Consider the following 23,712-nt stretch of genomic DNA (forward strand, 5'->3'; position numbering starts at 1 on the left):
AAGATAGGGTATGTTAGAATTAATAAATGGAATTCTAAAAGAAGGCTTTTGGATTTTAGGAAACTGATTCGATTTATTACCAGTATTAACCAATATTTTATTTCTCTTTTTCAGTGTTAAGAAATGGTATGTGGCATACCATTATGTGGAAAGAGGTAAAAACTAATTTTAAAGATGTACCAGTACTTTTGGTTTGAAGACGTGTAATGAATGGCTAGTCTGGATTGCAGTATAGAGTTTGTGTTAAGACATGGTAGAGTTTTCCGTGGGGTCTGCTGAGACCTGAGTCATGTTTACTCTGTCTCCTGCCCCTTCAGTAAGGGCTCAATGTGTCACTTCAAGCTATGAACTTCATTGCTCCTGACTGACATTTCTGAAATCTCAAAGTATTTTCTGGTTTCTAAATCCAATTTGAGAAACATTTTCCCTGGTCCTCTGTTGTCTTAATCTAAGTCAAAGTTTATTTTTGTTTTTAGCATTTGTGATTCTCACTTCTAACATTTTTGGGTGGAAAGGTCATTAACTACAGAATGGTGGAATGGGGGTAAGAAACCACCCGGTTTCCGTTCTAGCACAGTGGTTAGCTGCTCTTAATAATAGCAAGGAAAGCTTTGCCTCCACGTCCCCGGACGTATGAGGTTTAGAGGCTTGAAGAATAGTGTGGTTTTTTGGTTGTTTATGGTGATGAGTAGAAAATGTAGAAGAAATCTGCCATACCGTCTGGGTATTTTATATCTGATAAAATGAGTGTTTTAGCTGGACCTTCTTAATGGACACAGGATGTGTTGGGGGATGACTCTCATAGCCGATTAACATGATTTCAAAAGAAAATGACGTTTTAGAAAAGTAACTTGAAATAGTGTTTCTTGCCAAACATTTAGTAAACAATGTTTTTAAATGCCTCTTACAGTCTTTTATATCTGAAAAATGCCCGTGATATGATAACTGCAGCATTTGCTTTAGTTTTCGTTTTACTTTACTTCGTTTTAGGAGAATCCCCCCACCCTTTAAAGAAATTTCTCCTTTATAAAAGTGTTTTGCAGTAACACCTTCACCTTTGCAGCAGTCTTGAAGTCCTGTGTTGCAAATGTTCATCAGCCTCACGTTTGGAAAGGTCGTGGTTCTTCGTCAGGAGGTTGGGAATTCTTGACAGTGGGAGAAACGCTCCCAATGCTGAAGGGATTCAGGGGTTCTCCCAGCACTGGGAAATTGCCCCTCTATTTCTCTAGGGTCCTTCTTGTTACTCCCTCCCCAGAAAGGTATCAGTATCAGCTAGAGTGAAGAATGATTTGGATTCTGAGGGCCTGACATTACTTGAAACAGCAGAAAATGGAGTGATGGTCTCTGATTGATGGTCCAGGAGCTGACGGCTTTGCAGACTCCTGAAACTCATGACTGTTCCCAATGTTCATTTGGGAGCAAAACAACAATAACAAAGAAACACCAGTTATATATTGTACCACATGCATTTTTATTTTCATTTAAAATGTATATACTTGTTGTATTTCAGTGGACTCCTGGCATGTGTTAGAGATTGTACTAGGTATGGGAAGAATGAAGCACAGCACTTCCCTTAAGGAGTTTCAAACTTCAGTGGGCTTCCCAGTCACCGTCCGCAGGGCTGCTAGCACCCAGATGGCTGGGCCCCACTTCCAGGCTATCGGATTCACTGGGTCTCGGGTGGGGCCCTAGAATTTGCACGTTTAAACAAATTATTAGTTGAGGCTGAAGCCAATGGTGTAGGGAGCACACTCAAGAACCATCGGTGTCCTGGGAGAGAGAGGCAACTAACCTAATGCAGGGCAGTTGTTGAGCTCTATGTAGGAGAAAGCGTCCACCTTGGGAACAGCTGGGAGGGGCCACCTATCTAGATGCAGTGGTTCAGATCAGGAAAGTCTGCCCTCCAGAGACGCTGTAGTGCCTCTTGAAGGGTGAATCGGGGGTAACTAGCTGCGGAACTGTGAGTAGTTCAGTGTGAGGATGAGAATACAGGAGAGGGCAGAGATGTCAGGCAAGGGGGAGCTGGCTGTCCTTAAGGTCCCCCAAATGATAGTAATCTAATCTGAAGTGCTGAAGCTCAGGTCTGCCGTCCCCTGGGCTGTAGCTGAGTCAGTGGTGAGCACCGAGAGGCAGCTCTCAGGTGGATCTCAGTGGCTTTGATTGACTTCGAGAGGCTCTTTCAGCTACTTCCTCAAAATTAAGAGACTTGAGGAACTCTCTGAGGCTAGAGTGGATTCAGGGATCTGGAGGGTTTCTGTTCTCACTGTACTAATTCTTTGAGGGAGTATTGCACACACAAGGAACAATCACTTAAGCACATTAAATAGAAAACCATTTCCAGGCTGGTCACACTCACGCCTGCAATCCCAGCACTTTGGAAGGCTGAGGCGGGTGGATCACTTGAGCTCAGGAGCTCAAGACCAGCCTGGCCAAACATGGCCAAACCCCATCTCTACAAAGAAATACAAAAATCAGCCAGGCATGGTGGTGCGTGCCTATAATCCCAGCTACTCAGGAAGCTGAGGTGGGAGATCATTTGAGCGTGGGAGGCGGAGATTGCAGTGAGCCTTGATCACGCCACTGCACTCCATTCTGGGTGATAGAGTGAGACCCTGTCTCAAAAACAGAAAACAAACAACCAAAAAAAATTTTTTTCAAGCAAAATCCAAGTAAGTCGTTTCTCATGTACATGAAACTTCTTAGTACTTGGTTACTGGCATATGAATGTTGCTTTATTTAGAGAGTACAGATGAGAGAAAGCCATAATTTCTCTTGTCCTCCCACTTGGAATTTTAAAAAATCCACTGCCTTGTTTCTTTGGAAAACATGACAAATTTTCCTTTCTAGTGATTTTTTCTTTACTAATTACTTCTTCTGATTTTTATATGTAATTAAGCTATTTATATGAGATATTTTTACCTTTTTTTTTTTTTTAGACAGAGTCTCACTCTGTTGCTCAGGCTAGAGTGCAGTGACGCTGTCTCGGCTCACTGCAACTTCTGCCTCCTGGGTTCAAGCGATTCTCCTGCCTCAGCCTCCCAAGTAGCTGGGACCACAGTTGTCCACCACCACGCCTGGCTAATTTTTTTTTTTTTTAAGTGAGATGAGGGTTTCACCATGTTGGCCAGGCTGGTCTTGAACTCCTGACCTCAAGTGATCTGCCTGCTTCGGCCTCCCAAAGTGTTGGGATTATAGGCATGAGCCACTGCACCTGGCCCAAATAGTTTTACTTTTAAAAAACACTTTCGATTCACATAACATCCCTTGCTTTTGTACCCGGTGGTTGTTAAAATAGCTTTGTGGCATTTTCCCCAGACACTTCAATAAACAACTTAAAGCACCAGTAGGATACCTTTCGGTACATTTGCCTTTTTCCCAGTAGAAAATTAAACATGCGCACCTGCTAGCTTCTAAGATCTGGTAGTTTTTCACAAGTATCATATCACTTGAAATTCCTGGTTTCTAAGAGAATAGTAACATGGCTAGAATAGGAAATCAAAAGCACAAGTGCTCATTTTGAGCTTTGCAATTATTACTGTATTCGGAATGGTCTTCCAGTATCATCAGAGAATTCGAATGTCCTTGACTTTCGCACTCACGATGTCCTTTCAGTTATGCTCCCGCTGATGGACACTGACATTTATATGGACCTGCTTTATGCTAGGTGCTGTGTATACTTCCTTAGTCACTGCATTCACCTTACAAGGCCGGTGGCACTGTTTTCCTGTTTCAGACGTGAGATGCTGAGGCGCTGAGAGGCGAAGCAGCTTGCCGAGATCTCAAAGCCAGCACACGGTTATAAAGCTAGGACTGGAGTTAGGCTTGCCTGATTTGAAAGCCCCAGTTCTCTCCACCCTGGTGCTTTCTGCAATGTTACTGAAAGGATTTGTAGACACTTGGCCGTGGTGCCGTTTTGGAGACTACAGCCCTTTTCCTTGGCTTGGGATCTTCTGTCTGGTGGAGTCTGTTCCCCAAGGTGGTCTCTGACTTTGGCCGTGATCCTTTTTCTGGAAATTTCTTGAGGCTGTACAAATCTTCTCCATTTTATGTGGTGTATTTCGAGGGGGCCTTTTAGGTGCACTTTTCATGGGTGAATTTCCTGTTGCCTTTTAATCAGAGCATGGGTCTTCCGTGCAGCTTGCCAGTTTTGAATCCCGGTTCTAATGCTCAGTGGCTGTATTACTGTGATCAAGTTATTTTGTTTTCTGCATCTCAATTTGTAAAACAGAGAAAAATTTACGTGTGTTAACTTAGTTGATCCTTACAGTCTCTCTATGAAATATGTGCCTTTACCTTCATTATATCGACGAGGAAACTGAGGCACACAGAGTTTACATAACTTGTTCATCGTTACACAGCTCATCGGGGGTGCAGTAGGGATTGAGCCCAGGCATTAGGCGGGCTTTGGCAGTGTGTGGGTGACCATTCTACCCTACTGTGTACAGCTATGGAAATGCTCAAGTATTTGTAAATGGATGGATAATTGGAAGAAAACGAGATCTTTATAGCTGTTCTGACTCCCTCTCCCTTTCCTTTTTTATTAAACATCATTGCAAAAAAGGCAACATTACCAGTGTCTGCGTGGAAGCACTTTCCTTTTGTTCTTGTCGAGGAAAATAATTTGGGCTTCTGCATCTTAAACTTCATGGCTTAGTTATATAATAATTTTTTCCTTCAAATATTGAAGCACCTTTTTCACCGTGTGTGTTTTGTTTCTTTTCTTTCTTGCCTCTTTGTGCTCGTCCCTGGCTCTCTAGGTGGCAGTGGGAGACATCGTGAAGGTCGTCAATGGGCAGTATCTTCCAGCCGATGTGGTCCTGCTGTCCTCCAGGTTAGCTGTGCTAGTGGGCACCTTTTTTTTTTTTTTTTTTGCAATAAATGTTAAGAACCGTAAAATATTAAGCAGCGACTGGAGCAGTCTTGAGCTACATGTTTCGTTCTACCGTCCTCTCTCTGTCCCATTCCTCCATTTCTTGTCATTTGCCTTCTCCTGCCATGACCCTTGGTTTCTTTCTCCCGTTCATTCCTTTGTGCTTTTTCTGAACTCCTTTGTGTGTATTGTCTCCACTTAGTCTCCTGGCTATGTGGTGGGTATTTCTTATTTATAGGGATACTGAGTCAAGAGCAGTGGAGGGGTCCATTCATTAATGTCAGGTGGCAGCATATCCGAGATGTCAGAATCTGTTTCCTGATGGGCCTTGCCAGCAGTCTGTCCTGCAGAACCCAGTGCTGCACTTTAACAGCTGTTCAAGAACCTCGGGTGTGTTCTCAGTGTAATCGTGACCAGCAGTCTGTCCTGCAGAACCCAGTGCTGCACTTTAGTAGCTGTTCAAGAGCCTCGGGTGTGTTCTCAGTGTAATCGTGACCAGCAGTCTGTCCTGCAGAACCCAGTGCTGCACTTTAGTAGCTGTTCAAGAACCTCGGGCGTGTTCTCAGTGTAATCGTGACCAGCAGTCTGTCCTGCAGAACCAGTGCTGTACTTTAGTAGCTGTTCAAGAACCTCGGGTGTGTTCTCAGTGTAATCGTGACCAGCAGTCTGTCCTGCAGAACCCAGTGCTGCACTTAATAGCTGTTCAAGAAGCTCGGGCGTGTTCTCAGTGTAATCGTGACCAGCAGTCTGTCCTGCAGAACCCAGTGCTGCACTTTAGTAGCTGTTCAAGAGCCTCGGGTGTGTTCTCAGTGTAATCGTGACCAGCAGTCTGTCCTGCAGAACCCAGTGCTGCACTTTAGTAGCTGTTCAAGAGCCTCGGGTGTGTTCTCAGTGTAATCGTGACCAGCAGTCTGTCCTGCAGAACCCAGTGCTGCACTTTAGTAGCTGTTCAAGAACCTCGGGCGTGTTCTCAGTGTAATCGTGACCAGCAGTCTGTCCTGCAGAACCCAGTGCTGCACTTTAGTAGCTGTTCAAGAGCCTCGGGTGTGTTCTCAGTGTAATCGTGACCAGCAGTCTGTCCTGCAGAACCCAGTGCTGCACTTTAATAGCTGTTCAAGAAGCTCGGGCGTGTTCTCAGTGTAATCGTGACCAGCAGTCTGTCCTGCAGAACCCAGTGCTGCACTTTAGTAGCTGTTCAAGAGCCTCGGGTGTGTTCTCAGTGTAATCGTGACCAGCAGTCTGTCCTGCAGAACCCAGTGCTGCACTTTAATAGCTGTTCAAGAACCTCGGGCGTGTTCTCAGTGTAATCGTGACCAGCAGTCTGTCCTGCAGAACCCAGTGCTGCACTTTAGTAGCTGTTCAAGAACCTCGGGTGTGTTCTCAGTGTAATCGTGACCAGCAGTCTGTCCTGCAGAACCCAGTGCTGCACTTTAATAGCTGTTCAAGAAGCTCGGGCGTGTTCTCAGTGTAATCGTGACCAGCAGTCTGTCCTGCAGAACCCAGTGCTGCACTTTAGTAGCTGTTCAAGAGCCTCGGGTGTGTTCTCAGTGTAATCGTGACCAGCAGTCTGTCCTGCAGAACCCAGTGCTGCACTTTAGTAGCTGTTCAAGAACCTCGGGTGTGTTCTCAGTGTAATCGTGACCAGCAGTCTGTCCTGCAGAACCCGGTGCTGCACTTTAATAGCTGTTCAAGAACCTCGGGCGTGTTCTCAGTGTAATCGTGACCAGCAGTCTGTCCTGCAGAACCCAGTGCTGCACTTTAATAGCTGTTCAAGAACCTCGGCGTGTTCTCAGTGTAATCGTGACCAGCAGTCTGTCCTGCAGAACCCAGTGCTGCACTTTAGTAGCTGTTCAAGAGCCTCGGGTGTGTTCTCAGTGTAATCGTGACCAGCAGTCTGTCCTGCAGAACCCAGTGCTGCACTTTAGTAGCTGTTCAAGAACCTCGGGTGTGTTCTCAGTGTAATCGTGACCAGCAGTCTGTCCTGCAGAACCCAGTGCTGCACTTTAATAGCTGTTCAAGAACCTCGGGCGTGTTCTCAGTGTAATCGTGACCAGCAGTCTGTCCTGCAGAACCCAGTGCTGCACTTTAATAGCTGTTCAAGAACCTCGGGCGTGTTCTCAGTGTAATCGTGATCAGCAGTCTGTCCTGCAGAACCCAGTGCTGCACTTTAGTAGCTGTTCAAGAACCTCGGGTGTGTTCTCAGTGTAATCGTGATCAGCAGATGGTGTTTGCTCTTCATCCGTCCATGTTTTGCCCCTTGGCTATCCAAGTATCATTTTCACTTTCTCTAGGTAGTTTTATTCTAGGAAGGCATCATCACTCAGTGCACTTCTTGACTTTTTTTGGGCTCGATGCGTGAAAGTATATAGCTAGGAAAGAAAGCCAAAATTAGGATGAGAACTGACATCTCTTCTTGAATTCAAGATTAACTTGTGTGACGTTAGGACTATAACTTCCTATATTTATACACTGTTGGGAATCAGAGATCCGCAGGCCGTTTGCATTTTCTTTGATTGCAGATGGCATGTGTTGTATTGAAGTTAATCACTCATTGGATTTTAAGCCTAAGCATTAATTTTCTGCTTGAGATAATAGATTTAAAAATAGGACCCCAGGCCTATGGAGGGGGAGAAGGAACCAGTAACACAGGGCAGGATTTGTATTTGTCCCTATTCATTGACAACAAAGAATCTCTTAGAAATATTAAAGTATTCATCACTTGGTAGTTCGGACTTTAAGTCTTGGCTGTGACCCTAGAAAATTTAGTGCGTGTGTGTGTGTGTGTGTGTTTTGTTTTGGAGACAAGGTCTTACTCCATCACCCAGGCTGAAGTGCAGTGGCTCAGTTATAACTCACTGTAAGTTCAAACTCCTGGGCTCAAGTGATCCTCCCATCTCAGCTTCCTGAGTAGCTGGGACTACAGGTGCATGCCACCATGCCTGGCTAATTTTTAAAATTTTTTTGTAGACGTTGACCAAGCTGATCCTGGAACTCCTGGCCTCAAGCAATCCTCCTGCCTCGTCCTCTCAAAGTGCTGGGCTTACAAGCGTGAGTCACAGTGCCCAGCCAGTTTTTTGTTTTTTTTTTTGACTTGGTCATAATACGGGATTGCTTGAGCTGACATCATGTTTCCAGCATGTTCACTATTAGTGTCTGAGTGTGTGCTGTGTGTGTGCCAAACAGCCTGTTGAGGAGGTTGTCCCACTTAATCTTCCCAGTAACCCTGGATAGACTTCCTTTGTACATGACAAGACTAAGATACAGAGAGAATAAACAATTTGCTAAGACCTTAGAGCCCATAAAGGCAGTGCTAGGGGATTTTACTTTAACTAGTGTTTTTTTTCTAGTTTTTGAGGCAGAGGGTGGTTAATCACTAACTATGTCGATGTAGCTAAACTCAAAGATTAGAAATAGAAGTATAATATCTGTTATGCTTATTTTTATTCTTTGAGTTTTCTGTCTTTAATGCTATGTGTTTTGATTAAAAAGTTGGCCCTTAAGATTGTAAAAATGGCATAGAAGCAAAGCCTTGCCAAGCCTATACCTTGATCCTTCAACTCCCCTGGCTGCTGTTTTCTTCAAAAAATGTGTGTTTCTACTGGCCGTGCCTTGGGCAGCCTTTTCGGTCAGGCCCAGCCCCAGACTTGAAGGATTGCCTGAACCCAGTGGTTGGGTCTGAGTGGGGACATCACGCGTTTTCCCTTCTCTTTCATCTTCAGTTCTTTCCTGTCTTCTTGAGGCTCAGCAGTCCCTTTGTGGGGCTCACAAGGGGAGATCATCTGGGCAAATGACTCTGTACTCGTGCTGAGTCCCAAAGATAAGTGTGTGTTTCCGTTTTCATCCATTACTCCTACTGTAGTGGTTATTTATAACAATTTATTTTGAAGGGCCAATCAGCAGACATAGATTCCATGATGGAGATTTTCTAAGCTGTGAATTTGTGGAAAGGACCTTATGAAACTTGGCTCTTTTTTTCTCTCTCCTTAGTGAACCTCAGGCAATGTGTTATGTTGAAACAGCTAATCTGGATGGGGAGACGAACCTTAAAATACGTCAGGTAACGTCACCTCTGATGACTTGTGTTGTTATGGTAGACACAGCTGCAAATGTGGTCCCCACACATCTTTTTCTAGAGAAATAAAATATTCAGCCACAAAGGTTTATACCTTAGCCTTAATGGAATCTATGGGAAGAATATACCATTTATGATGAGAGAGAATATGTAGAGAGCTGGAAAAAGCAGGCTGCGTCAAACTCTAGGTCACGAAGGGTGTCAGGCCTTCATATAGCGTCTTATTGAGCTCTCTGTCTGTGATGCTGGAGAAAGGGGACATCTCAACGAAGCTGAGCAGCTGGGAAGGGCACAGCTTAGTGGACAAATGGAGCAGAAAAGCTCCAGGTACCCCAGTTTACATCATTGTTTAATAAAGATTCTAATCCTAGAGGGTGATATAATTAGATACAAAACTTCCATGCCTTAAAGAAAACTATTCTTACCATATATTTTAATTCTAGAATTACGAATAGTCTTTTTCTGGTTCTTTTTTTTTTTTTTTTTTTTGAGATAGAGCCTTGCTCTGTTGCCCAGGCTGGAGTGCAGTGATGCGACCTCGGCTCACCATAGTCTCTGCCTCCTGGGTTCAAGTGATTCTTCCACCTCAGCCTCCTAAGTAGTTGGGACTACAGATTCATGCTACTACACTTGGCTTAATTTTTATATTTTTTTAGTAGAGACGGAGTTTCACCATGTTGGCCAGGCTGGTCTCAAACTCCTGAACTCACCTGCTTTGGCCTCCCAAAGTGCTGGGATTACAGGCGTGAGACACTGTACCCAGTCAAGAATGAAGAATGGTCTTTAACATATGAACATTTTAAGCATTTTGACACTTAAAAAATGTTTGCTGCTTAAAGTTGAATTCAGCAATTCTGTGCATATATCTTTCTTTTCTACTGTAGATATTTGCTTTAGACTTTTTTTTTTTCCATTTAAAGAAGAGTTACAGCCTGGGCAACATAGCAAGACCCTATCTCTACAAAAAACTTTAAAAATAGCTGGGCATGATGGCATGTACCTGTAGTCCCAGCTACTTAGGAGGCTGAGGTGGGAGGATCACTTGAACCCAGGATTTTGAGGCTGCAGTGAACAATGATTGCATCACTGCATTCCAGCCTGGGGGACAGAGTGAGATCCTGTCTGTTAAAGAAAAAGAGAAGAGTGCTAGATAGTGTAAAATATTGAAGGGCTACTCTATTCTATCTTTATGACCAGTGTTAGAGTACAGCTAGTAGATTATACTTGCTGTGAGGTACTGGGGTGTGTTAATTCTTACTTGTGCACGGATGTCTCCAGCACAGTAGTAGAATCTTAACTTTCGGCTTCATAACATGCTTTTGCCAGTTTTGCATTAGATCGTTGTGGCAAAAGCTACTGGCAAAGTCTGCCTTGAGGGGATGACAGTTTGACTTGTTAGCCCCCCAAATTATTGCACTGGAGATGCCTTATTTTTCTTTTCGATTAACCATAGGGATGCTGAATGGTGTCCCTAAGCACAGAAGACTGTGTGTGACTTCCTCCTTTGGTTTAATCTTGCAGGGTTTGAGTCACACTGCTGACATGCAAACACGTGAGGTTCTGATGAAGTTATCTGGAACTATAGAGTGTGAAGGGCCGAACCGCCACCTTTATGACTTCACTGGAAACTTGAACTTAGATGGGAAAAGGTATTACATGGCTTTTCTTTATTGTCTTTTAAACTTGTGACTAAGAATTACTGGAGCTTTGGAAAAGATGTTTGTTTCCTAGTTTTGTAATGTTTCGAAACAGTGAGATTTCATACCCTTTCCATTAATTTGAAGGCTTCCTTAAATTTAAGAAAAAAACCCTGAGCCCAAGGGCCTCAGATGAGGCTCAAAGCTTGTGGCATATTCTTTCTGTGCCTGTTCTCTGCCAGGCAGGAGAAATGGTTTTAGCTGCCTAAACTTGTCCAGAAAAGCATAGGAAGTTATCTGAGGTGTATACAAGCTAATACACTTGTTACAGAAATGTGTGTATCTGTGTGTGTTTGCTAACCTTCTTCTAAGGAGCATTTGTTTGTTTTTAGGAAGTTGAGTGAAATGAACGCTTATTCTTCCTTTAGAGTATTCAGTGCCCTCCTGTCTATATTCTGTTATCTTTGTCCTTCTGGCATTTGTTATGTTGTTCCGGAGTTGTCTTTTGTTCTGATGTTGGGGAGCAGTTTCTACCTTCTGGCCATCTTTTGTCTTGTGCCTCTGGCCAGTGCACCCCCAACCCTGTAACCCAGCCTCTTGGGATGGCCTTTATATTTTGATGACGCAAAGCTTGGAAGAACCTGATTATGGGAATCAACCCAAATGATTGTAAATACGACAACTAAGTGTGACTGCTTCTTGGTTTCGTTTAGCTTACAGAGCTATTCTACGGGTTCCCCATTTTGAATTTCTCAATTATCACTCAGGTCTTTATTTACTCATTAAGTCATCCTTTAAAAAATTGATACCATGATAGGTTGCTGCTTTTTAAAATTTTACTCCCTTCTAATAATAGTCTGTAAAATACACTAGATTTATTTTACAAAGAACAACAATAGTAGTACTTCCAATAATAATACTTATTACAAATGAATCAGCTTCAGGGATTATTTTAGCAACTTCCTTTCTGGGTGTTGAGTTCCGTAACAGGATCATGAAAGATGTAATTCCCTGTAACGTTTTATAGAAAAAACATTTTTGTTCCTGTAGTGATGAATGTAAAATAAAACGTTCTATGGGTCCTTCTGGGGTAGATTAAGCCAGTGGTAACCTTTGTTGCCTGTGTTTCTCAGTGAAGTAGTTCAAATTGGAGCAAAGGGAACATTTGATTTATTGTGGGTTCATGTTTAAGGGGAAAACCCATGGTCATTTTCCAGACTATCATTAACTGTCGTTTCTTTTTCTTTTTCTTTTTAGCCTTGTTGCCCTGGGGCCTGACCAGATCTTATTAAGAGGCACGCAGCTTCGAAATACTCAGTGGGTCTTTGGCATAGTTGTTTATACTGGGCACGACACCAAACTCATGCAGGTAAAACAGTTCTCTGCTGATTTCAGTCTTTTTCTTTCTTTCTTTCTGCTTTTATTGACTAGAAGGTGGAAAATGCAGATGTTGCATTTAGGAAGTTAGAGTTTGTCTATGAACCTACATTTGGAAAGAAACTGCCTTTATTTTATTTAGTTCCTTAGGTAGCTTCTTCTAGATATCTGCTCTTTGTTACCTTATGCCTGAAATTCAAATGGTCTTTGTTTTCTGGATTAGGGGAACAATCAATTCTAACTTACTTTATCTTCTGGACTTAAGTGGGGATTAGTTCTAACTTTTAAATTTCTCTTTCTAATTCTTCTCTTTATCCCATTAAGTAGAATTTTATAGCGAATTGTCTTATTTAACTGAACTTTAGACACTTTAAAATCAGTTATTTTTGAACTGTTTATTTTTCATATACCAAAGAAAAAATCAAGTTAAAATCATTTTGCTCTTTTTCCCTGTTAATGTTTTTAAAAAATTGTTTGTGAATTTATAGGTCACGTTAATATTATGACGTATTTTGCCAGATAGCTTTTGAAATTCTACATAAATCAGTGTCCCTCTATGTCATTTCTGACATTTCTTTGGTATCACTTGGCATCTTATTTTTGCTAATGGTGGCTATTAATGAGAATTGGCTTTTCAGCTTCTCTGTTCTTTTGTGTAACTTCTACAATGCACACTAGGCTGTATTTCTTGATTTAAAAATATTTAGCGACCACATACCAAGTCCAGTGCTAGATCATATAGATGCAATAGTGAAAGGCCCAGGCTTACCTCGGGGAGCCAGTCGGGCTAAGGAGTAATATAGAATGACAAAGTAGAGAGAGAAACACTGGAATGTGTGTCATTACTAAGTGCTGTCAGTGTGTGTAGGAGGGTCATTCAACCTAGGTTGGAAGCCAGTTGACTGCATGCTAAAAATGATTCCCCTGGCAGAAGCACATTTTAGATATCAAGCTAGGGAAGGGAGACTGTTGGGTTGATCTCCTCTTTGAGGTCAAATGATAGTCAGATGAAAGAGGTAAGTATTAGAGGAGATGAAGCAGTAGACCCTGGTGGCCACCCCAGCTAGTACACACGTTGAAGACAGGAGGACAGATGGGATTAGAAGGGTTGAGAGACTCCCTGAAGTTGAAGAGGGTTGTTGGAGTTGCTGAATGACAGGCTGATCAGTGGGTAGCATCTTGTCTTTGTATTTTGGGGGTAGAGAGTTTCTCACATGGGAGCCCTGGGAGTGACCCGTGCGAGCAGGAAGTCAAAGGCAGAGCTGTTGAAGGCCATTCGATGTTGACAAGTAAGGATCTGAGAGACTAAGGCATTTGATGGGTCAGCGTTGTGATTCTGAAGATGGGATAATGGTGAGGCTGGGTCAGAGAAGAATGCCATGAGCCAGTTGTCAAGACTTCAGTGAGTGATGGGGAGCAACTGAGAGGTCGGTAGTGTAGCCAGATGAGTGAGTTTTTTTTTTTTTTTTTTAACATGGCATCCAAGGAATAAAGGTCCAGAAGTATTACCAGGTCTTGAATATACATCCGGGAATACTACCCTCAGAGGCCAAAGGATGCAGATGTCTACGGGCGCACCCTCTGCTTGGGGGTGCTCAAAGGAGGCGTGTCCTTGACTGTGTGAGGCAAGGAGGAGATCGCTCTTGAGGGAGTGGGAGTGCAGAGGGAAGTTCAGGAGTTGGAAGGGTAGGGCCTAGGCGCAGTGGCCTGTTGCAGAGCTTGTGTGTTGAAGCAAGGCGGGAGGACCCCACGGCAGCTAGGAAAATGAAGAGTTGGTGAACACTGAGAGGCAGCTCCTGGGTGCATCAGGATTATTTAGTGCATCTGAGGTGTGCTTGATCCATTGCTCCTCCTAGGTCCTTATCCATTTACAAGGGCTGACTGGAATGCTTTAAGTTTATTTTTTCTGAGCGGCCTGCATGTGGAGAATTTATCTTGATGAATAGTTTAGTGCTCTAGCCATGCAGGAACTCAGGAGGCTGAGATGGGTGGATCACTTGGGACCAGGAGTTTGAGACCAGCCTGGGCGACATAGTGAGACCCCATTTCAAAAAAAATAAAAAGAGTTTAGTACCCTGCCACCTAGAAAGTATCCTTGAACTCCCATAGTGCAGTGTCAGTAACCCTTGCTGAACACTTTGGGAGCTCTGCTAACCACAAATCACTACTTCTGGCTTTTTGTTTGTTTTTTGAGACAAGGTCTGGCTTTGTTGTCCAGGCTGGAGTGTGGTGGCGCGATCTTGGCTCACTGCAACCTCAGCCTCCCAGGCTCAAGCCATCCTCCCACCTCAGCCTCCTGAGTAGCTGGGACTATAGGCACATGCCACCAGGCCTGGCTAATTTTTGTATTTTTGTGGAGACAGGGTTTCACCATGTTGCCCAGGATGGTCTTAAACTTCTGAACTCAAACCATCCACCCACCTCGGCTTCCCAAAGTGTTGGGATTACAGGCATGAGCCACAGTTCCCAGCCTACTTCTGTTTTTTGTGATGAAGTGGCTGAGAGGTCATGGGTAGTTAGCTCACATTTGGTCAAGGCCCCAATACTAGTTTTAAGATTGTGCATACTATAAATTTAAGCACTTTCCAACATTTCTTATACACTGGGTGTTTTTTTTTTTTGCAGGTTGTAATATTGTTTTCCTGGAGCATACATTGGTAATACAAGGTATTACCAACTTTCTAGAGTTTTTGCTCTAGAAAAACAATATTACATGAGTTAAATGATCCTTTAACACGCTCCCGTCTTCTCTTCAGTGAGGAAGGCATGCACTGAGTTTGCATTCGGTGAGTGTGAGGGACACTTTTCCTTGCCCCAGGGGTGAGAAACCCCTTTGCAAGGCTTCTTGCTTGTTGACTGCTCTTGTATAGAATGATGGAAAACCCCAGAAACATCTGTGCCAGACCTGCTGTACCTTTAGGGGTGAAACAACAGGTAAAAATAATGAGCTTTCAAAAGGAATATAATATAACACACATAGCTGGAAGCCATCCTGTTTGTGAAATAACACTGTTTGTCTGTGCTTGTGCTACTTGACCACAGAGAGGAAACTCAATTGCCTTTGGGTTCTTCTACCGTTTTTTTTTTTTTTTTTTAAAGTCTCTCACCTCAATGCCTTTTTTCCTTCAAGGTTCCTTCAGTTCATGTTTAGTTTACTTACCTGTAGAAATATTTATGTCGGCCGGGTGCGGTGGCTCAAGCCTGTAATCCCAGCACTTTGGGAGTCCGAGACGGGCGGATCACGAGGTCAGGAGATCGAGACCATCCTGGCTAACACGGTAAAACCCCGTCTCTACTAAAAAATACAAAAACTAGCCGGGCAAGGTGGCGGGTGCCTGTAGTCCCAGCTACTCGGGAGGCTGAGGCAGGAGAATGGCGTAAACCCGGGAGGCGGAGCTTGCAGTGAGCTGAGATCCGGCCACTGCCCTCCAGCCTGGGCGACAGAGCGAGACTCCGTCTCAAAAAAAAAAAAAAAAAAAAAAGAAATATTTATGTCTATTATTTCTGTTGGTTGATTCAATGGGAAAAAGAGAGATTATCACACTAATTACAGCAAACATAATTACAAGAAATCATGCACTATTCTGAGTGATGCACATATATCAACTCATTTATTCCTCACAATGACTAGGTAGTATTGTGCTCATTTTATAGATGAGGAGGCTTGTGGCATAGAGTAACCCAAGCTTACAAAACTAGTAGGATTCAAAACACAGGCAGTCTGGCCGGGTGCAGTGGCTCATGCCTGGAATTCCAGCACTTTGGGAGGCCGAGGCGGGTGGATCACTTGAGGTCAGGAGTTCGAGACCAGCCTGGCCAACATGGTGAAACCCTCTCTCTACTAAAAATACAAAAATTAGCTGGGCATGATGGTGCACACCTGTAATCCCAGCTACTCAGGAGGCTGAGGCAGGAGAATTGCCTGAACCTAGAAGGCAGAGGTTGCAGTGAGCCAAGATTGTGCTGCTGCCCTCCAGCCTAGGCGACAGAGCCAGACTCCATCGCAAATAAATAAATAAATAAATAAACAAACAAACAAACAAATAAAAGAAACAAAACACGAACAGTCAAACTCCAGAGTCAGTGTCACCCAGGTGTCCCCAGGCCCCAAGCCACGGACTGGTACCAGTCTGTGGCCTGTGAATAATCAGGCCCCACAGCAGGAGGAGAGTGGCAAGGAAGCTAGCGAAGCTTCATCTGTATTGGCAGCAGCTCCCCATCCCTCACATTACTGCCTGAGCCCCGCCTCCTGTCAATCAGCAGTGGCATTAGATTCTCGTGGGAGCATGAACTCTGTTGCGAACTGCGTATACAAGGGATCTAGGTTTCTCATTCCTTGTGAGAATCCAGTGCCCACTGATCTGTCAGTGTCTCCCATCACCCACAGATGGGACTGTCTAGTTGCAGGAAAACAAGCTCAGGGCTCCCACTGATTCTGTGTTATAGTGAGCTGTGTAATTATTTCATTATACACTACAATGTAAGAGTAATAGAATTAAAGTGCACAATAAATGTGATGCACTTGAATCACCCCAAAACCATGTCCACCCAAGTCTGTGGAAAAATTGTCTTCCATGAAACCAGTACCTGATGCCAAAAAGGTTGGGGACAGCTTTTCTAACTAGAATTCAATGGCCTGTTTCCTCAGGAGGGAAGAAAATATCTAAGATACAGATCTGATTTTAGCTTTTTCAAAATCTGACATTTTGACCTGTTTCTATTTATAATTCCATGACACTGAAGTAGCCAGGTTCTTTAAGAATTTTATGGAAGAACTTATAATGCCTGTGGGAATTTAACATTAAAAGCTCATCATTGGGCCAGGTGCAGTGGCTCACACCTGTAATCCTAGCACATTGGGAGGCTGAGGTGGGCAGATTGCCTGACCTCAGGAGTTCAAGACCATCCTGGGCAACATGGTGAGACCCCTGTCTCTACTAAAAATACAAAAAATTAGCTGGGTGTGGTGGTGTGCACCTGTGGTTCCAGCTGCTGTGGAGGCTGAGGCACAAGAATAGCTTGAACCTGGGAGGTGGAGGTTGCAGTGCACCAAGATCGTGCCACTGCACTCCAGCCAGGTGACAGAATGAGACTCTGTTTCCAAAAAACAAACAAACAAACAAAAAACAAAAAAACAAAACCTCATCATTGATCATTGCAAGTAAAAGTGTTCAGGGGATGGGAGTCAGTAGGCTGAGGTTGACTTTCCACAAAGTGTACATGTTGAAGCTTGAAGATCTGGGATTGTTCCTCTTCTAAACTTTATCTTGTTCTAAACTTTATCTTAGACGAAAGATAAAGTTTTCTAATCCTCCTAATTGGCCAGAATTCAGCCACTGAAAAAGATCAGAAGCCAATAACAAATGCGGTATAGAAATGAGGTTTATGGTCATTTTTTCCTGCCTGTACATTTAGTGAATATTTATGAAGAATGATGAGATCATGCTTCATTTTTAAGAGTTAGGATGACCAGTCCTGGACCTGGCCTGCCGGCCCTTACCATGAGGCCAGACCTGGATGTGTCGTCTCGGTTGACCTTGATGTAGTATTTGATTGATGATAAGTTGGCTTTTACTAATGGATTTCCATTTAGACTCCTGAGGAATTTTTTTTTTAAAGTCCATAAAGGATGAATAATTTAGAGAGATAAAGTAAAAGGGAAAAAAGTAGAAATAAAGGAAAAAGCTGCTGTGTTGTTTAAATATTTAAAGGACTTAGCTTTTCAGAATCACCAGTACAATCTCCCAACTCCTCTACCCCCAAAGAAAACTATGGGGAAATAGTATTTTTGGTTTGCTAATAGAATTCAAATAACAATTTCAGTGATGTGGTATACATTTTTCTCAGAGCTTAGGAGTGAATTGCCTCATGCTTTCATCTCAGTTTTATTTTCACATTGTGACTTTATTTGCATTCTTATCTTTGGAGACATTGTCATCCTAGCTCTTTTAATGATCAGATCCATGGAGGCTAGTGAAGAAGAATGCTGACTTAAGTTTGGCACAAGGTACCATTTTTATGGTTAGTGCCTTGTAAACTTTCAGATTATCCAAACTTGGCACATCAGTGTTGTCTCCTAAAAGCCTGGGCCTGGCTGGGTGCAGTGGCTCCCACCTGTAATCCCAGCACTTTGAGAGGCCGAGGCGGGTGGATCATGAGGTCAGGAGATCGAGACCATCCTGGCTAACATGGTGAAACCGTATCTCTACTAAAAATACAAATAATTAGTCAGGCGTGGTGGCACACCCCTGTAATCCCAGCTACTTGGGAGGCTGAGACAGAAGAATCACTTGAACCTGGGAGGCAGAGGTTGCAGTGAGCCCAGATCCCACCACTGCACTCCAGCTTGGGTGACAGGGCGAGACTCTGTCTCAAAAAAAAAAAAAAAAAAAAAAAAAGCCCGGGCCGGTGATTCATGGAAGGAGACCTACAGGCTCATGCTGTGAGCCTCTCCCTGTCCAATTCCTGGCTTCTAATTTAAGTCAGGAATTATTTCACCTCCAGGAATGGATTATAAATAATTCCCCTGTGGCTTTCCTCTCTTCAGTGTCTCCTTCCCCAGCCTGCTGTATTACTGTACTGGTTTCTTCTGGCTGCTGTGACAGATTCCATAGTTTTAGTGACTTAAAAAAACATGAGTTATTATGCTGCAGTTCTGTAGGTCAGAAGTCTACTATGAGTAGTAGACTCCCTACGCTAAAACTCGAGATGTTGGCTGCTCTTTTCTGCAGGCTTCAGAGGGGAATCGCTCTGATCATTTCTCTGTCCCCACCTCTCCCTCTGAGCACAATTGGGAAAGGTTCTCCCTTTTGATGACCCTTGTGGTTAGATTGGATCCACTTGGGTGATCCAGGATACTCGCTCCCTGTCTCACAGTTGTTAATTTAATTTAATCCCATCCACAAAGTCCCTTTTGCTGTATGAAACAGTATACTCAGGCCAGGCACGGTGGCTCACGCCTGTAATCCCAGCACTTTGGGAGGCCGAGGCAAGTGGATCACCTGAGGGCAGGAGTTTGAGACCAGCCTGGCCAACATGGTGAAATGCTATCTCTACTAAAAATACAAAAAATTAGCCGGGCGTGATGGTGGGCGCCTATAATCCCAGCTACTTGGGATTATAGGGAGGTGAGGCACGAGAATCACTTGAACCCAGGAGGTGGAGGTTGCAGTGAGCTGAGATCACACCACTGGACTCCAGCCTGGGCAACTGAGTGAGACTCCATCTCAAAAAATAATATAACATACTCGCAGTGCCCCACAAGTAGGATGTGGGCATCACTGGCTGGGGAGGGGGTCATTAGTTTGCCCACCACAAGTACCTTCAGATATTTTTTAATAAAATGACTTCAGGTGCATAACTGTCTTCCTCAAATAGTTCTACAGACTTTCCCATGGCTGAGAGGAGGATCTAGTCCCAAATTTTCCACCTGAACTAGAGTGATTCTTGAATCCAGCTTTAATGAATCTTTCTCAACTCTCCTGCCAACACTGGCCTCGGCTCCAGCTGGGCTGGTTTCCCCGCAGCAGTGAGAAGGCAGGTTCTAAGTCTGTGATAAGATTGCTGTTCTCCTTCTGTTTCTCCTTTGCTGTCTCCATCATTCATGATGCCGCTCAGCTTTCTCCTGCCCAGCCCCTTCCTGACTCTTCCTGCTGCTCCTGCTTCTTGTTCAGAGTTCTCCAAGTGAACTTTTTGTCCATCCACTTATTTTGAAACCCATTAATGTTCTGTTTTGCATTATTGATGTGTATGCGTTTGTGTATGTTTTTTTTATTCCTCAAATTCTGAGCTCCAGGAGGGAAAATATGTGTTTTAGAAATATCTCTGTATATTTATTGTAGAACTGTGCTATTACTGTGAAGGTCTTCTCTAGATTTTTGTGGTATGGAATTTCTAAGTTTCTCTTGAATTACCAGTGTTCTGATTTCTTTGAAACTGGACTATATTTAGAACCTGTTGTGTTCTAAGATAAGGAAAGTGACAATTTTAAGCTATGATATAATCATAAGAAGTACAGAATAAATCATGTAATGTTGGAATGTGTACTCTAAACTGGTAGAGTATGTCGTCTTTCTTCGTTACTTAAAACTAGCTATTGATCAGGAGCATGGTACACTTTCGAACTGCATTGATTGTTTGGCAAAAAAAAAAATAGTCTTTTACTTGTCAGTTGTTAAATATGGTTGTTTTACCTTCTTTCCCCCAACTCCTTGCCCCAAATCTGTTCTGTGACCCTTACTGACTTTCAACGCTGTTGTGTAGAATTCAACCAAAGCGCCTCTCAAGAGATCAAACGTGGAGAAAGTGACTAACGTACAGATCCTGGTGTTGTTTGGCATCCTGTTGGTCATGGCCTTGGTGAGCTCGGCGGGGGCCCTGTACTGGAACAGGTCTCACGGCGAAAAGAACTGGTACATCAAGAAGATGGGTAAGTGTCGGGGTGGGTTGCTTGCTCCAGTGGAAGAAAACCATTCTTGAGACGTTCTTGCAGGCATGGTTGATGTGTGGTGTCCCTGCCGTCCTTCTGTTCCCTTCGGTTACTGTACATAATGCCAGCCCTTCGAGGAGAATTGAGATTAGGATCATGTGATGAAGCGAAGACAGCACGTTGGGGAATTGTTTTATACCCAAATGGTTATTTTTAAACTCTGTGTTAAAGTATTTTCTTAGTAGTTGCCCTAGGAATTACAATGTATTTCCTAATTTATCCAAATCTACTTTTGATTAATACTAACTTAATTCTAGCAAAATACAGAAACGTTACTCCAGGTGTACCTCCATTTCCTCTCCTGCTTGGTGCTATCATTGTTATATTCCATTTATCTGTGTTGTCAACTCCAAATACAGTGTTATAATAATCTATGTCTCTTAAAGAAGCTAAGGGAAAAAAGAAAAAAGTATATCGCTAGGGTTTTGAGACGGAGTCTCGCTCTGTCACCCAGGCCGGAGTGCAGTGGTGCGATCTCAGCTCACTGCAACCTCCACCTCCTAGGTTCAAGCGATTCTCCTGCCTCAGCCTCCTGAGTAGCTGGGACCACAGGCATGTGCCAACATGCCTGGATAATTTTTGTGTTTTTAGTAGAGACAGGGTTTCACCATGTTGGCCAGGCTAGTCTCGAACTCCTGACCTCAGGCAATCCACCTGCCTCGGCCTCCCAAAGTGCTGGGATTACAGGCGTGAGCCACCACACCCGGTCAGGGTTGTTTTATATTAACATATTTACTTACCATTTCCAGGTCTCTCTCTTCATTTCTTCCTGTGGATTTGAGTTAACAGCTGGTGTCATTTCTTTGCTTCATGTATCTTCATTCTCTCCTCACTCCTTTGTACTGTCACATATATTACATCTGTATATAAGTTCAACAATGCAATTTTATGATGCTTTTTGCAATTGCTTTTTTAAAATTGAGAATATATAAGTATACTATCTTTTATAAATACTATAGAATTACCATTACTAGTGTCCTTTGTTTATGTGGATTTTAATTATTGTCTGGTATCTCTTTCATCCTGGAGAGCTTCTTTAGTATTTCTTATATTTGTAATTGTCAGGTAGACATTTGTTTATACCTTAGAGATATTTGTAACTATTGGAACTTAGAGATCTTATTTAGAAACTCCTTAATTCTACAGGAGAACAGGAGAGCAGAGTAATATGTCAGGAAGAAAAGCAACCAGCGGGAAAAGTGGAAGGCTTGGTAGTGAGTAGGAAGTGAAGGGATTGTGGAAAGGTAAAATTACTGGCCAGTGTATGCCTGCTTCTCCTGTGCCTTCCCAGCTCCTTGTCTTTCCATCACAGCCACTCTCCAGAACTCTAAATCGGAATCATACTACCACCATTTGATGTAATTTCCTGGGAAAAAAACCCAATAACTGTAGTTTGGAGCCATTACAAATTCTCAATCTCCCCCCAATCCTAACCTGCTCCTATCTTTATTCTCATTCTAGTTCCCTTCATAGACAGCTTTAATACCAGTTCAACCCTGTTGCAGCAACGTTTTCCTTAAGCCTCTTGCTAAGTTAAGAAGATCTCACTACTTTACCCTTCAAGCAGAAGATCATGGCTGTCAAGGAAAGAACTTCCCTTTTGATGCCCCCAGACCTTCTCCCCTCTCCCTGCCTCATTCTCTGTTCCCCCTGGAGCTGATGCTGCCTCTGCTGTGGACTCCATCCCCTAGGGTCCTGTTCCATCCTTAGGGATCTTGTTCCTTCCAGATATCCCTTCTTTTATCTTTAGTTGGGCTCAAGACTTCTCTCTCTTTGTCTGCTTCTCTTGTTCACACTTTTGTCCATCTTTCCAGCTCTTTGGAGTATCGGCAATATTCATGTACCTTAGTGAGACTGTAGGTATTCCTTACAACCATTTCAAAGGCCTGTCTTCTTTTCCACATTCTTTCAAGTTTGCTTCTTTTCTCTGTTCTTCAAAACTTGACACCAGCGTTTCTTCTTCCGGATGGCCTTCAGTGACCATGCCTTCCCATTGGAAAGCCTCCTGTGTTGGTTCCCGCCACGCCCTGTGAGCCTCTCTTTAGTAGATGCATCCTGCTGTGCAGTCGCACTGTGGGACCTGTGTGCCTCCTACAGAAAGCAGCCTTTGAACTCACAGTTCCTGACATACAGGAGGTGCTCAATAACTGTTTTAACATGAATCTCTAAATAAGCCAATAGACTTTGGTTGTGAACACCTTTCAGATACTCTGGTTTCCTTCCACAGACACCACCTCAGATAATTTTGGATACAACCTGCTGACGTTCATCATTTTATACAACAATCTTATTCCCATCAGTCTGTTGGTGACTCTTGAGGTTGTGAAGTATACTCAAGCCCTTTTCATAAACTGGGTGAGTATTAAAGCAGAGTTGAGTCACTATCTTCCAATGTTATTTCACAGCTTTTGGCATTTAATTGAGCGCTCAAAAAAGAAGAACTGTGTTCATTTGCCATTATTAGGTCCAGGGGCTTAACCTGGCCATACAAAGAACTGGCCAGGGATCACCAGCGAGGGTGTTTTTGGGCAGTGATTCCTATTCAAGGGGTTGTTGTGAGGATTGGTCACATGATGGGGTGGAATGCTGAGCCAGCGCCTGTCATCTGGCTGCACCTGCTATTGATGCTTTTAACATGTAGTTAGTGCTGAAGAAAAGGCCTCTTGGGTGTGTTTACTATAGTGGTCACTCGCATATCAAAATTCATTGTGATAGTCAACTTGGATTTGATTGTAGGGGTGGAGATAAGATTTTTAAAGGACTGCCATGGCCCTTAAGCAGTGGACTTCAGCAGCCAGTGTTTGTAGACCAGGCACTTTGATATGCATTTTTATTTGATCTTCACAGCAATCCTGTCAACAAGGTCAGAATCGTGAGTTAGTCTAGGTTGTGAAATGATTATCTTGAAACCAAATCTCATATATATTATATAAATATAAATCATATATGTGTGTGTGTGTATATATATGTATGTGTATATATATATATTTCTTTTTGAGATGAAGTCTTGCGCTGTCGCCCAGGCCGGAGTGAAGTGGCATGATCCCAGCTCACGGCAACCTCCATCTCTCGAGTTCAAGCGATTCTCATGCGTCAGCCTCCCCAAGTAGCTGAGACTACAGGCTCCAGCCACCACACCTGGCTAATTTTTTTGTATTTTTTTAGTAGAGACAGCGTTTCACTGTGTTAGCCAGGATGGTCTCGATCTCCTGACCTCGTGATCTGCCCGCCTCGGCCTCCCAAAGTGCTGGTATTACAGGCGTGAGCC

At 43.4% G+C, this 23,712-nt stretch overlaps 1 protein-coding gene across 1 annotated transcript in view; it reads left to right on the forward strand.

The window, feature by feature from the left end:
• Positions 1-23,712, forward strand: part of ATP8A2 (ATPase phospholipid transporting 8A2) — a 649,053-nt gene that overhangs the window by 153,618 nt on the left and 471,723 nt on the right. The window contains exons 6-12 of the mRNA XM_033236971.1: positions 115-155; positions 4,758-4,831; positions 8,858-8,927; positions 10,464-10,591; positions 11,837-11,948; positions 20,219-20,384; positions 22,672-22,799. Coding sequence (XP_033092862.1) covers positions 115-155; positions 4,758-4,831; positions 8,858-8,927; positions 10,464-10,591; positions 11,837-11,948; positions 20,219-20,384; positions 22,672-22,799 — 719 coding nt within the window. The remainder of the gene's footprint in view (positions 1-114; positions 156-4,757; positions 4,832-8,857; positions 8,928-10,463; positions 10,592-11,836; positions 11,949-20,218; positions 20,385-22,671; positions 22,800-23,712) is intronic.

The sequence above is a fragment of the Trachypithecus francoisi genome, unplaced genomic scaffold (assembly GCF_009764315.1).
Source record: "Trachypithecus francoisi isolate TF-2019V2 unplaced genomic scaffold, Tfra_2.0 Contig01461, whole genome shotgun sequence".
Classification (NCBI taxonomy): domain Eukaryota; kingdom Metazoa; phylum Chordata; class Mammalia; order Primates; family Cercopithecidae; genus Trachypithecus; species Trachypithecus francoisi.